Raw genomic sequence first — 12439 nt, forward strand, 5'->3', positions numbered from 1 at the left:
GTAGAAACTATACCTTTGAAATTGCTTTCTTAGTTCATTTTTGTGACTTCTTCTTCATTAATATTGGAGAAGTAAAGGGCAAATGACCAGTGAGAGGTGAAATACTGGTGCTTTAAGGTAAATATGCCATTAGAGGGGGAATAGGATGGTTGGGATATAAGAAGGGTGGATACGGGAGCAGAGAAATATATATCCTAATTAAGGGAGCCATCTTAGGGTTGGCAAGAGACTTGACTCTAGAGGGGCTCGCAGGTGTCCAGGGAGATGTCCCCAGCTAGTACCTTGGGCAACTGAGGAAAGGGAACCTGAAATGACCCTGTCCTATAGCCATACTGATGAATATCTTGCATATCACCTTAGAACCTTCATCTGGCAATGGATCGAGATAGAGACAGAGATCCAATTTGGAGCAACGGACTGAGCTCCCAAGGTCCAAATGAGGAGCAGAAGGAGGGAGAACATGAGCAAGGAAGTCAGGACCACGAGGGGTGCACCCACCCACTGTGACAGTGGAACTGATCTATTGGGAGCTCACCAAGGCCAGCTGGACTGGGACTGAATAAGCATGGGATGAAACCTGACTCTCTGAACATGGTGGACAATGAAGGCTGATGAGAAGCAAAGGACAATGGCACTCGGTTTCGAACCTAATACATGAACTGGCTTTGTGGGAGCCTAGCCTGTTTGGATGCTCACCTTCCTGGACCTAGATAGAAATGGGAGGACCTTGGACTTCCCGCAGGGCAGGGAATTTGGACTGCTCTTCAGTATCCAGAGGGAGGGGGACTGGAGTGGGGGGAGGAGAAAAGGAGTGGGGATAGGGAGAGGGGAGTGGGGGGAGGGGGCAATATGTGGGAGGAGGGGGAGGGAAATGGGAAACGGGGAGGAGGTGGAAATTTTAATTAAAAAAGAATAAAATAAAGAAAAAAAAAGAACTCAGTGGAAAAAGGAAAAATGTATTTCCTAAGAATAACTTATAGAATAACTGATCCGATTAGGCACTGCCACTGTAGATTTTGAGAGATTACATTATAAACACATTGTTCTTCTTTTATGATTTTTAGACTAGATACTATTTTATCATTATACATTTTAGGGAACTAGTTGGACCTCTGTCTTTTACTCTACAAGAAGATGAGTATATTAAAAATCAAAGTCAAATTGGGCTACCAACATATTAACAAATACATTTAAACTGGGATTTCAAATTTTTAGTAAAGATACTTGTGGAAAACCAAATATAATGGTTTAGTCCTGTGGGGAGAGCTACTTTGGAGCCTGAAGCTTGAAGAACACATGAATTTTAATTAATTTATATTTATTATTAATGTTTCTAAAACTTTAATGTTTTTCTTTTAGTTTTGTCTGTGTGCGTATGCGTGCTTTGCCTACATGTATGTTTGTGTACCACATGCATGACCTAGCGCCAGCAGAGGCCAAAAGAGAGCATCAATCAGATCCTCTTCGACTACAGTCACAAATCATTGTGAGCTCCCATGGAGATGTTGGGAAAAGAACACGGGTTCTCTGGAAGAGCATCCAGTGTTCTTGACCAGAATTTTATATGATTTTGACTTTTTAATTAAAAGTATTAGCTGAAGCCAAGACCTAGATTAAAATGAACATAGTAAAGAGATGGCAGAAAAATCAAATAAAAAAACTGAAGTATCTGTAAAATCATTACTGAAGCTGAATATTATAGTTGTGATATGAGTTTGTATTTATATGCTCAGAAATTAATTTTTATACCTTGTCACCTTATAAAATATAAATTATTCTGAATGAAGAAAAGCAATTGTTTTTGAATGCTCATTTTATACCAACTACTTTGTCAAGATAAAAAATTACTTTTGCTATGACTGTACACTTGTGTAAAGTACGTGAGGCTCTGAGTTCAATTCTCACTGGATCTAAAACATTTCTTAAAGTAAATTTATTAGTAAAGGCAAGTTTGACTTTTCTATTATATATTAGAGATGGTACTTAGAATCATACTGGCAAAAATATGCCATCATCCCATTTTGTATGGTTATCCATTATTTGCAAATGACATTGAGGAATAAAGTAGTCATGTATAATTTTAATATATTATAAAATGGCTGTTTTAAGTTTTGAAAATTCTACTATACTTTTACTTTTTGTTACATTTTTTCTCTTAAACTTTTTTTCCAAGTTGTATAGATCAATTATTTAACTGTATAAATGAGTGTCATGAGGTTTACACAAAATTATGGAGCAATCTGAGTATGAGAAATGAATATAATAAATATAATTGTACTCACCATAAAGAATTGCAAGCAGAGACAGGGGCATTACAAGTAGTCCCACCAGCATATCAGCAATGGCTAGGGACATTAAGAAGTAATTGGTTGCATTGTGCAGTTTCTTCTCCATGCTTACTGCCATGATAACGAGAATGTTGCCCCCTATTGTCATGATTATAATCACGACGATTGAAAGTGCTGGCCAGTTTTGTACCCCGTCCGGGAATTGAAACAAGCGTCCACCATCGGAGGAATTAAAAATGTCAGTTACTATAGCTGCTACTGGACTTATGGAAATATCGAATTGCCAAACCAATAGGCCGATTAGGTGCACACTGAAAATTAAAAAGAAAAGAAAAGAACATCAGACTTTGCTTACACACAACATAACATTTATACTCTAAAATGACCTCCCCTCCCAACTACCTTGACCATGACTACCTCCATTCTCATCATTTCAATTTTTGTCATTTAACTTTTACTGAGTGATTGCTATGAGTTTTGCATATAGTTTAACAATATATATGTATAATCACATTTGATTACATATAAAACCCACATGAGTTCAGTGCTGATTTATTACCATTATGTAGGTGGAAAAAGAATGGAGCTATAAAAGGTTGTAACACTTTCTCAAGGCAATATAGCCAAGTAACTAACAGGACCAGGGGCCATCATACGGTCTGATGTAAGACTATTTTAAAAGTTCACTTTAGTCCCCCAACAAAATATCATTTAACTTAGTGTAATAGTTATTTTTTGATATAGGTATGAATAATTTGCATTGGTATGATTTTAAGTTCAATTTTGTTATAAGTATATGTATTTCTGATCTTTATTAAGGTATTGTGATTGTGTAGTTCATTTAAAAATGTAATGTACAATTAGAAAATATAGGTTGTTAATGGATAATCATCTATAATAGTCAAATTTGTAGTCATGTTAGTTAGATTTTCTAGATATATAGAGATATATTTCAGTTAGATAGGCATTCTTCATATCTTTCAAAGACTGCAAAATATGGCATTTAAATGTTTTAATAACTTAGGACTTTTCATGACAATGAGACACGTCTGCTCCTGGCAGCACCAATCTACTTCAAGAGGAAGATGGGCATCGAAAAGGCTCCTTATGGAGTTGGTTAGCCATTTGGGCACGAAACTGCTTTTGCCTGGACTGATGCATGAACTGGAAACAAAGAACCCACAGAAAGAGGACTGCTGAACTTGCCTAAAGGTGAGATGGTTTTTCGGGGTTCCTGATTCATGAAAGAGTCTGCGAGACATTCTGCAGGACACAGCAGAAAGTGACTGAACTGTCTTTGGAATTTTCCTGCTTCATGGAAATGTCTGCTGGATACTATGGGCCTGAAGGCCGAAGATGGATGCCCCAACGGTACAGAGGAACTTTGGGTGACTGTCCAGGCAGCGAGATATCTCTGTCATTTCTAGAGTTTTGGACTTCTTGTTTGCTTAGATAATATTATATCCTTCTGGAGTCTTTGATGGAGTTGAAGAATGGTTAGTTATAGTTATAGTTTTCCTTAGTTATGATAAAAGATAAAATAGATATAAATATTGTAACTGTAATTCTTGCTTGATAACTGTTATATGTAATTTTACTATGTCAAAATGAACGCCTTTCTTTTTTGTTTAAACAGAAAAAGGGAAATGATGGAGGTGGGTCATCTTTCTATCTGTTGTTTCATTGGTTAAGTAATAAAGAAACTGCCTTGGCCCCTTTAATAGGACAGAAAATTAGGTAGGCAGAGTAGACAGAACAGAATGCTGGGAGAAAGAAGCCAAGTCAGTGAGTCGCCATGATTCTCTCACTCCAGACAGACGCAGGTTATGATCTTTCCTGGTAAGCCAACTCGTGGTGCTACACAGAATATTAGAAATGGGTTAGATCAATATGTAAGAGCTAGCCAATAAGAGGCTGGAGCTAATGGGCCAGGCAGTGATTAAAAGAATACAGTTTCCATGTAATTATTTCAGGGCATAAGCTAGCCATGCGGGCGGCTGGGTGCCAGGGACGCAGTCCTGCCGCTCTTATTACAACAATTTTTCTTTTAGAATTTTGTTTTATTTTGTTATGTTAGATTACTTAAGACCATTTTTATATATGTAAAGTACTTTGAGAATGTTTCCCTTCAATACCTCAATACATTTTCTTTACTCTCCTGTCTCTTGTCCCTTTAGTCCCCTTTGTCCCTTAGACAGTTTTGTATCTATTTTGATGTCATCTGTTCATATTGATTATGTGAATCTATGAAGATGACTCTCTACACATGAGAGAAAATATGTCTTACATATATTTCAGAGGCCGACGTAATGTTTTATTTTGTGTATTTTTAAAATCTTAATTTCTTTGAGCTCTCCTTTAGGAAAGCTGTGAGAGAAATAAAGGGATATTCTCTTAAAGGGTCTGGTGACCAGACAATAAGAAGTTCATTTGTGTTGATATATATGTAAAAGAAAGTATAGTATCTCATCAAAAAAATTTATGAATGTATTTTGAAATATGCTGTGACACATTCATTTCTACAGAACCATGTCCAAGCTCTCATATTTGCAAAGCAATTTTCTGCAGTTTTCAGTTTCTTGCTTTGGTTTTAAACATTTGTTCTTTCTACTACCTGCCTCATTTGCGACCTTGGTTTTCTAGGAGTTACTCTAGGCTTGAGAGTAAAGTGTGTGAAAGGTCCCAGGAAGAAAAATAGATAAGACCTCCTGAGTAAACTGGGAGAGGGAGGTAGAAAGGAGAGGAATGGGAACATGAGGGATCAAGAAGACTTGTTGGGGGAGGCATGGAGGGCCTTGAGCAATGACAAAGAACTTATTAGATGGAGCCATTATGGGGTTAGGGAGAAACCTGGTGTTAGAGAAATTTTCAGAAATCCACAGGATGACCCCAGCTAAGACTCCTAGTGGAGAGGGTGTCTGAAAAGGCCTTCCACGTTAATCAGATTAGTGACTACCCCAATTGTCATCATAGAGTCTACACCCAGTAACTGATGGAAGCAGATGCAGTGACCCACATCCAAGCACCAAGCTGAGCTCCTGGAGTTCAGTTGAAGAAAGGGAAGTAGGATCATATGAACAAGGGGGGAGCAATAGCATTATTGGGAAAACCACTGAGACAGTTGACCCAAGCTAATGGAGGCTCATGGACGATGGACTGACAGGCGAAGAAACAGCCTGGGACCAAACTAAACCCTATGAATGTGGGTGACAGTTACCTGACTTGATCTGTTGGGAATGGGGGGCTGACAGACACACCAGGACCTATTCCAGGTGCAAGAACTGACTTTTTGGAGCTCATTCCCTATAGTGGGATACCTCGCTCAGCTGGTGGGGGGCCTGGGTCCTGCCTCAAACAGCTATCTGAGATCTTGTTGACTCCCTAAGTAAGGCCCTACGGGCTCTGAGGAGGGGATGGGCAATGGGAAGGGCGAGGGAGGTGGAAGAAGGGGTGGGAGGAAAAACTGAAACTGGTATGTAAATTGAAAAGTAAATTTTTTAGTAACAATATGAAAAAAGAAAATAAGTAAAACGTAAAGAACAAAACAGAGTAATGTGTGCAGTTTATTGATTCCCATGGACAGAGTTAGAAATTAATAATTAGATATATATATTTTTATGTTCATCCTTAAACAGAGTCTGCCAGTAGGAATTTCCAATTTGGTGAGAATCTAAGACAAGGGAGATATGGACATTTCAATTTTGTAAAATTCAAACTAATTTCCACTGTATTGATTTACTTAAGCAACAAATACAAATGTTCTCTCAAGATGTGAGCTCCTAAAGTGTGTCAAACAGAACCTGTAACACACTCATCTCCCCTGATAAAAATAAGATAATCACATTCAAAATTTCCTGTTTGAAAACATAATTTCTACCATCTGTCATATCTATCTTTCTATCTATCTATCTATCTATCTATCTATCTATCTATCTATCTATCATCATTATCTATCTATCTATCTATCATCATTATCTATCTATCTATCTATCTATCCATCTATCTATTATTTTCAGATTTTGCACAGGAGCAAAGGGATTCAGGACTTCTCAGTGGTACTGTTCAGAATTTACACAACCTACTCCTCAAATAGTAGGCTTGGGTTAAGTGAGATATACAGTGACTTTGTTCTTGTATCTGATTCCTTAACTACTCCTTTATATTACATTCTGTTGAATCCAACTACTGACTAATTCCAGGGTCACAGTGTTTTGTTCTTTCCAGCTACATCCGCAATCCCTGCCTTCTGACCTCTAGCAGTGTCCACTATTATATTAGATACTTAAAATAACACCCCCTGTCAGCAACTATCTATCCTAAACTGACCTTAAACTTGTAACCATCATGTCTCAGTCATCCTGGCTTCGGTATTATAGGTATGCAGTACCATAATAAATAGCCATTTGATTTGTACATGAAGGAAAAGAAAAGAAACTCTCTAAGCTTCAGCCATGATACAATCAGCCATAAAAATGGAATTATTTGAACTGAAGCTATTATTCCCATATATGAGCTTTAAAATTTGATTAGATGCATGATTATCCCTATTGCCCATTTATGATCTTTAAATAGGAAATATTAATCTTTTTTATATAGGTCATAGAGTTGTCTGGTCATATGCAAGCATTTTTATATTATCACAAAATAACCATATAATTAATCTTGTTGTTTTGTTAAAATAAGTAATAGAATCCTTACAGGAATGTGTGCACCGCATTGCTCAGGTTCACCATGATTGCTTCAGTCTTAAGCAATCACAGGTTTAAATTGAGAATTTGGAAATTAACAAATTGGTTTCATTACCTAAGGAGAGAAAAAAAAAGAAAAAGAACATTAGTTAAAATTGCACATAAGTTACATATCAAGCAATTAAATAAATTCAAATGCTCTTATTATTTGTTAAGAAGGTTAGTACTCCATTTACCAAAGGGGCAAACATGTTTTACAGAAACAATAAAGAATGGCTAAGAACAATTCTTTTCACTTATTTACAAGCTCAAAAGCATCTATCCTTATAAAATTTCTCATCTAGTGTCTAGTGATGTGTGATTTTACTGCAGATTCCCCTGTTATGGCATACAAAACTTCAAAATAGCATTTTGAGAAAGGAGTTACAATTAGATCCTAGAGATTTGCAAATCATTGAGGAAACATCTACAATTTTAAATTAATTTGCATTTCTAAAATTAGATTTCATTTTATAGTAAAATGAAAAAAACCTGAAACAAATTTCAAGAATTTTTATAGCATGAATATATTTTTTATATTTTCATTTTTTCCCCAAAAGAAGCAAACTGCATTTATATAGAAAGTTCTATTTATACTTTTGCATTAGCCAACAATATTCACAAGAGGGCAGCAACAACATTTATACCCCAATAAATATATCAGTCAAGTTTACCATAGTAAGTACAGCAGTCACTCTATGCAACAACTAGTTAGTAGATAATTAATAAAATAATCAGTCCAAGCAGATGAGGTATTATGAAAAATTAAAAATGAAATATCAGTTATATTACATTATTTAAACAACATTCTTAGCTTCTTTTGTGGATTGAGGTGTGAATATCTTCAAATAATTTATAAAAGAATTTCAGAGTGGATACTTTTTATTTCTATAAGTTGCCTTACAAAGGATTGTTATTGATATAAAAATATTTATGCATTAAATTACTCATTACTTATTATATTAGGTATGTTTAAATGCCAATTGAGAATAAATTGCAGAAGAAATTCATCTTTGTCAAGTGGAGTCTACCACTATCCATCTTTACCCCAACATTGAGGAAGTCATTTAAGTCCTAGTGAGTAACATGGCTGTCTTTTTATTTTCCTTCATAGAGATTCATAACTGAGACCAGAGAGATCAAAATAATCTGTTCTCTAGTGTGCCCTTTCTGGGTTTTTGTGTTTGGATTTGACTACACTTTATCTTGCTACACCAAACACATAACTAATAATTGTGTTCTTAGTAAGTATATATAGAGATTTCAAGAGTCAAGACTTTTAAGTTTTTTAAGTTGCAAGTACCAAATTGTCAATGAGAAGGCGTGTGTGTGTGTGTGTGTGTGTGAGTGTTTAAATGTGTATAAGACAGGGGCATTAAATAACTTGAGAATACAGCAGAACACTCTAAGATCTATTTTATGTAGTTTATGTATATATTTAAGGAATATAAAAATGACAGACTGTCTTTATAATCTTTCTTTGGTGGTCAAAGACTTGGAAGCAAAATTTCACTAGAATAAAGTGTATTTCCCTGTTTCTCATCTCATTTAACATAACTTTTTTCTAGTCATTTGATCTATCCATTTAATATTTTCTACCTTTATTTTTCAGCGTCTGTCTTTCAGTTCTATCAAAATCATTTCCTTACTCTAGTGAATATATAAAATATGACTTCCTAGTGACTAGAGACTCAAAATTTTTGTGCGAGAAAAATTTCAACAGACTGTTAGGCAATTTTTATCTGATAGGAGCCCAACACAGAACACATAAATCCCCTTTCTTTTTGAGATCCGGAAATAGGTGATGAAGAAAATGCTAAAAGATAACAATAAATATCAACGTCTTTTAGCCTTTCAATTTTATTATTCTAAATATCAAAAGCCTTTCCTTTAGTAATGCTAAAATTTTTAATATCTTTTTTAATATTTATTTTTCAAGCATTGAAAAATAATATAATTAAGAGTAAACATATTGTAAAATGCACTCTGTTTCAATAAGATTATACAAGAATAATAGAAATTATACTTGCTATAGCTACATATGCTCATGATCTTGTGAAACTTTTTTATATACATCCCTAGCCCTGGTAGAATTTAATTATTGTTTCACAAAATACTATATTTTCTTAAAAATTAGCCAACTATGTCCTTTTTCCCTTGGAAGTACAGATAAACTATTAAACAGCAAGTATTTAAGTATTTCCATTTCATTAAGAAAACAATAATCATAAGCATCTATTATATACATATATCCCCAATTTATTAACTAAAATTACTTCAAACACAAATCGTCTCTTCAATGAAGCTAAAACTTGTTTTCTCCATTTCATTTTAGTTCATTCTTATTTTGTTCAGTACCAAGAATAAAATTTCCTTTCCCTATCAGAGAACTAAAACAGTCAGTAAAAATTTACATTCATAAAGTTGACTAAACCAAATAGAAAATTCTCTTGAAGTGTTTGTAGTGGTTTAGGAACACAATAAGGAGGAATAAGTTGCATGAATTATATGACCTAAGTTCTGCTTCATGATAAAATATAATGACATTTTGAAATATATGTTGTGTACTTGGAAGAATTAGTTTTTGTAGAATTATAAAGGGAGGTTACAAAATTGTTCAAGCCTCAAATAACTAACAAAGAGAATTAAAGAGACCAAAAATATACTTTCTGATCTCTACCTTTTATATTCTACTCATTTTTCAAAACAGAACCTTAGAGGTTACATAAGCACAGACGAAACACTTGGGACTTCAAATATTTAAACCTGGGAGGATTTGTGTTTGTGAAATGTTGTAAACTCCTTTTAAAGAGAATTAACTAATTGACTACCTTCTAAGTATAATCTGTAGGACTCCCAAAGAAACTGTGGGCATTTAAGCACAAGTGTGTGAGGGGACAAAAAAAAAAGTAACCTGAAACTAATTGGTTTTCTTTCTTTCTTTTTTTTTTTTTTTTTGGTTTTTCGAGACAGGGTTTCTCTGTGGTTTTGGAGCCTGTCCTGGAACTAGCTCTTATAGACCAGGCTGGTCTTGAACTCACAGAGATCCGCCTGCCTCTGCCTTCCAAGTGCTGGGATTAAAGGCGTGCGCCCCCACCGCCCTGCTCACTAATTGGTTTTCTTAACAATGGAATAATAATAGGATCCTAAGTCACAGAAGTGAAATCACTAGTAGCACCTACTCATATCAATTGCTTATTTCTTCATGCAGCATGAATCACAATCCTTTCCATGCTGTATCTTAAGCATCAAAATCAGTAACCAATGTTTGATTTCCATACAGTTTTTAATAATATTGTTTTATGACAGATATTAAATAATTAACATCTAAACATAAACCCAAACACTAAAACACTGAACATTATATTTAAATATTGTTTATTAAACCTATGCTTATATGTTAATAGCTTATACCTGTCATTAGCATAGGCCAAAAAATCATGTGAACACTTGAAAATAATTTAATCAAAATAAGATTGCCACTAAATATTCAGAAACCAATTTCAGTCTGTCAAAAATTCATATCATTCACCAAAATACTTAAAGCCATAAGCAGTTATTATCTTGAAAAATAATGAAAAAACAAAGTTAAAACTGTTGGGCTAATAAGTTGGGACCTTAGTGTATGTGTGTATACCCAAATGTGTGTACCTTTCAAATTCAGTTAATTAGCCAAGTACAATGTATAAAATAGTTGATTAATGGGAGGGGTAAGTGAGACTTGGAAAAGTTGAAGATATAAAATTAAAAAGAATAGGTAAGATGTGAGGTAATGCCTCAGTCACATGGCAATACATAGATTAATATAAATAAGCTAATTTAAGATGTAGAAGCTAACTAGTAATAAGCCTGACTCATCAGCATAACAGTTTGCAGTTAATATTAAGCCTCAGAGTGGTTATTTGGTAACTGATAGGTAGGAAAGAAACCTCCAGTTACATATGGTGATACGGCACATTATTTTTTACCCATTTTGAAAAGAATAAATCTAAGATGGAATTTTTACTAAGCTGTAGAATACACAATTAGCAGATGATTACTTTTGAATTATATATATAATAATTTCATTTATTTTATTTGTGTGTGCGTGTTGTGTGTTGATGGAGGAAGGTCATTGGCTAATAAAGAAACTGCCTTGGCCCATTTGATTGGCCAGCTTTTAGGTGGGTGGAGTAAACAGAATAGAATTCTGGGAGGAAGAGGAAGTGAGCTCAGATGCAGGGCAGCTCCTCTCAGAGGCAGAAGCGATGAAGCAAGCCACCAGGTCAGACATGCTGAATCTTTCCTGGTAAGACTGATGCTACACAGATTATTAGAGATGGGTTGATCGGGATATGAGAATTAGCCAGTAAGGGCTAGAGCTAATGGGCCAAGGAGTGTTTAAAAGAATACAGTTTGTGTGTCGTTATTTTGGGGCATAAGCTAGCCAGGCGACCATGAGCTGGGGTGGCAGGAACACAGCCCACAGCTCCTTCAACAGAATGGCGCCCAGACATGGGGCACTGAATCTACAGAAAGCCTGAGAAAGCTTGGGAAAGAATAGAGTAAAGCGTGTTTTCTTGGTAGCAGCAATTTCTTGTGTCTGCTCTGCTTGCTAGATGCAAGCAAGCACTCTCATCTAAGAGAAGCTTCCTGACTCAGCTTTAGCTGCAAAACTCTGCAGCTCTTAAGAGGTTCTGTCAAGAAACACTTAAATATTGTTGATAAAAAGTTGACCAAATGCTTGTTTGTTTTCGGCCGTAGCAGGAAAAAAGTTGTGCTGTTTTAAAATGCCGGCTTTCTGGGCCGTCCTGCCAGGGCAAACTCTGATTCTTTGAGGCAGGAGGGCCAGCTACAGAGAGAGGATTTGAGTGTTGTCTGTTGCAGCTTGTTTACTGGCAAGGACCTTGAAACGCCACAGAGTTGTGGTGATAAGCATGGCTACTGCTGGTACCTCGGCCATGAGGCTGGAAAGCTAAGGAATGGGTTGGATCTAGCCGGCAAAGCCACGGCTTTAATCCTAGCCATATTGCTCAGTAATTTAAAGGCCCGTGTGGTCAGAAAAAAAGAGAGATACAGTAAAGAGAGATTCAAAGACAAAGAAAACCTTTAAATGATTTACAGTGTACTTAAAAATACATGCAGGCTAAATGTTAAAGTTCTTAAAAAAAATAAGGAAGAAAGAGAGTAGTTGGGTGTGGTAGTACACACCTTTAATCCCAACACTTGGAGACAGAGGGAGATTGACCTCTGTGACTTCAATGTGTGGTAGCACACGCCTTTAATCCCGATGCCAGGGAGGCAGAGACCGAGGGATCTCTGAGAGTTCAAGGACAGCCTGGTCTAAAGAGTTATTCTAGGATGAAGATATACAGAAAATATAAAAGTAAAAGTAAACAAAATAGTGGTTAAAATAAAGCCGCACGAAGATGGAAAATACAATGA

At 35.6% G+C, this 12439-nt stretch overlaps 1 protein-coding gene across 2 annotated transcripts in view; it reads right to left on the bottom strand.

Moving 5' to 3' along the window:
* Window positions 1-12439, bottom strand: part of Htr2c (5-hydroxytryptamine receptor 2C) — a 252455-nt gene that overhangs the window by 123175 nt on the left and 116841 nt on the right. For both annotated transcript variants that reach the window (XM_057759543.1, XM_057759544.1), the window contains exons 3-4: window positions 6987-7091; window positions 2283-2599 (exon numbers count right to left, since the gene is read on the bottom strand). In XM_057759543.1, the coding sequence (XP_057615526.1) occupies window positions 2283-2599; window positions 6987-7021 (352 nt within the window). In that variant the 5' untranslated portion in view covers window positions 7022-7091. The remainder of the gene's footprint in view (window positions 1-2282; window positions 2600-6986; window positions 7092-12439) is intronic.

The sequence above is a fragment of the Chionomys nivalis genome, chromosome X, assembly GCF_950005125.1.
Source record: "Chionomys nivalis chromosome X, mChiNiv1.1, whole genome shotgun sequence".
Taxonomy (NCBI): domain Eukaryota; kingdom Metazoa; phylum Chordata; class Mammalia; order Rodentia; family Cricetidae; genus Chionomys; species Chionomys nivalis.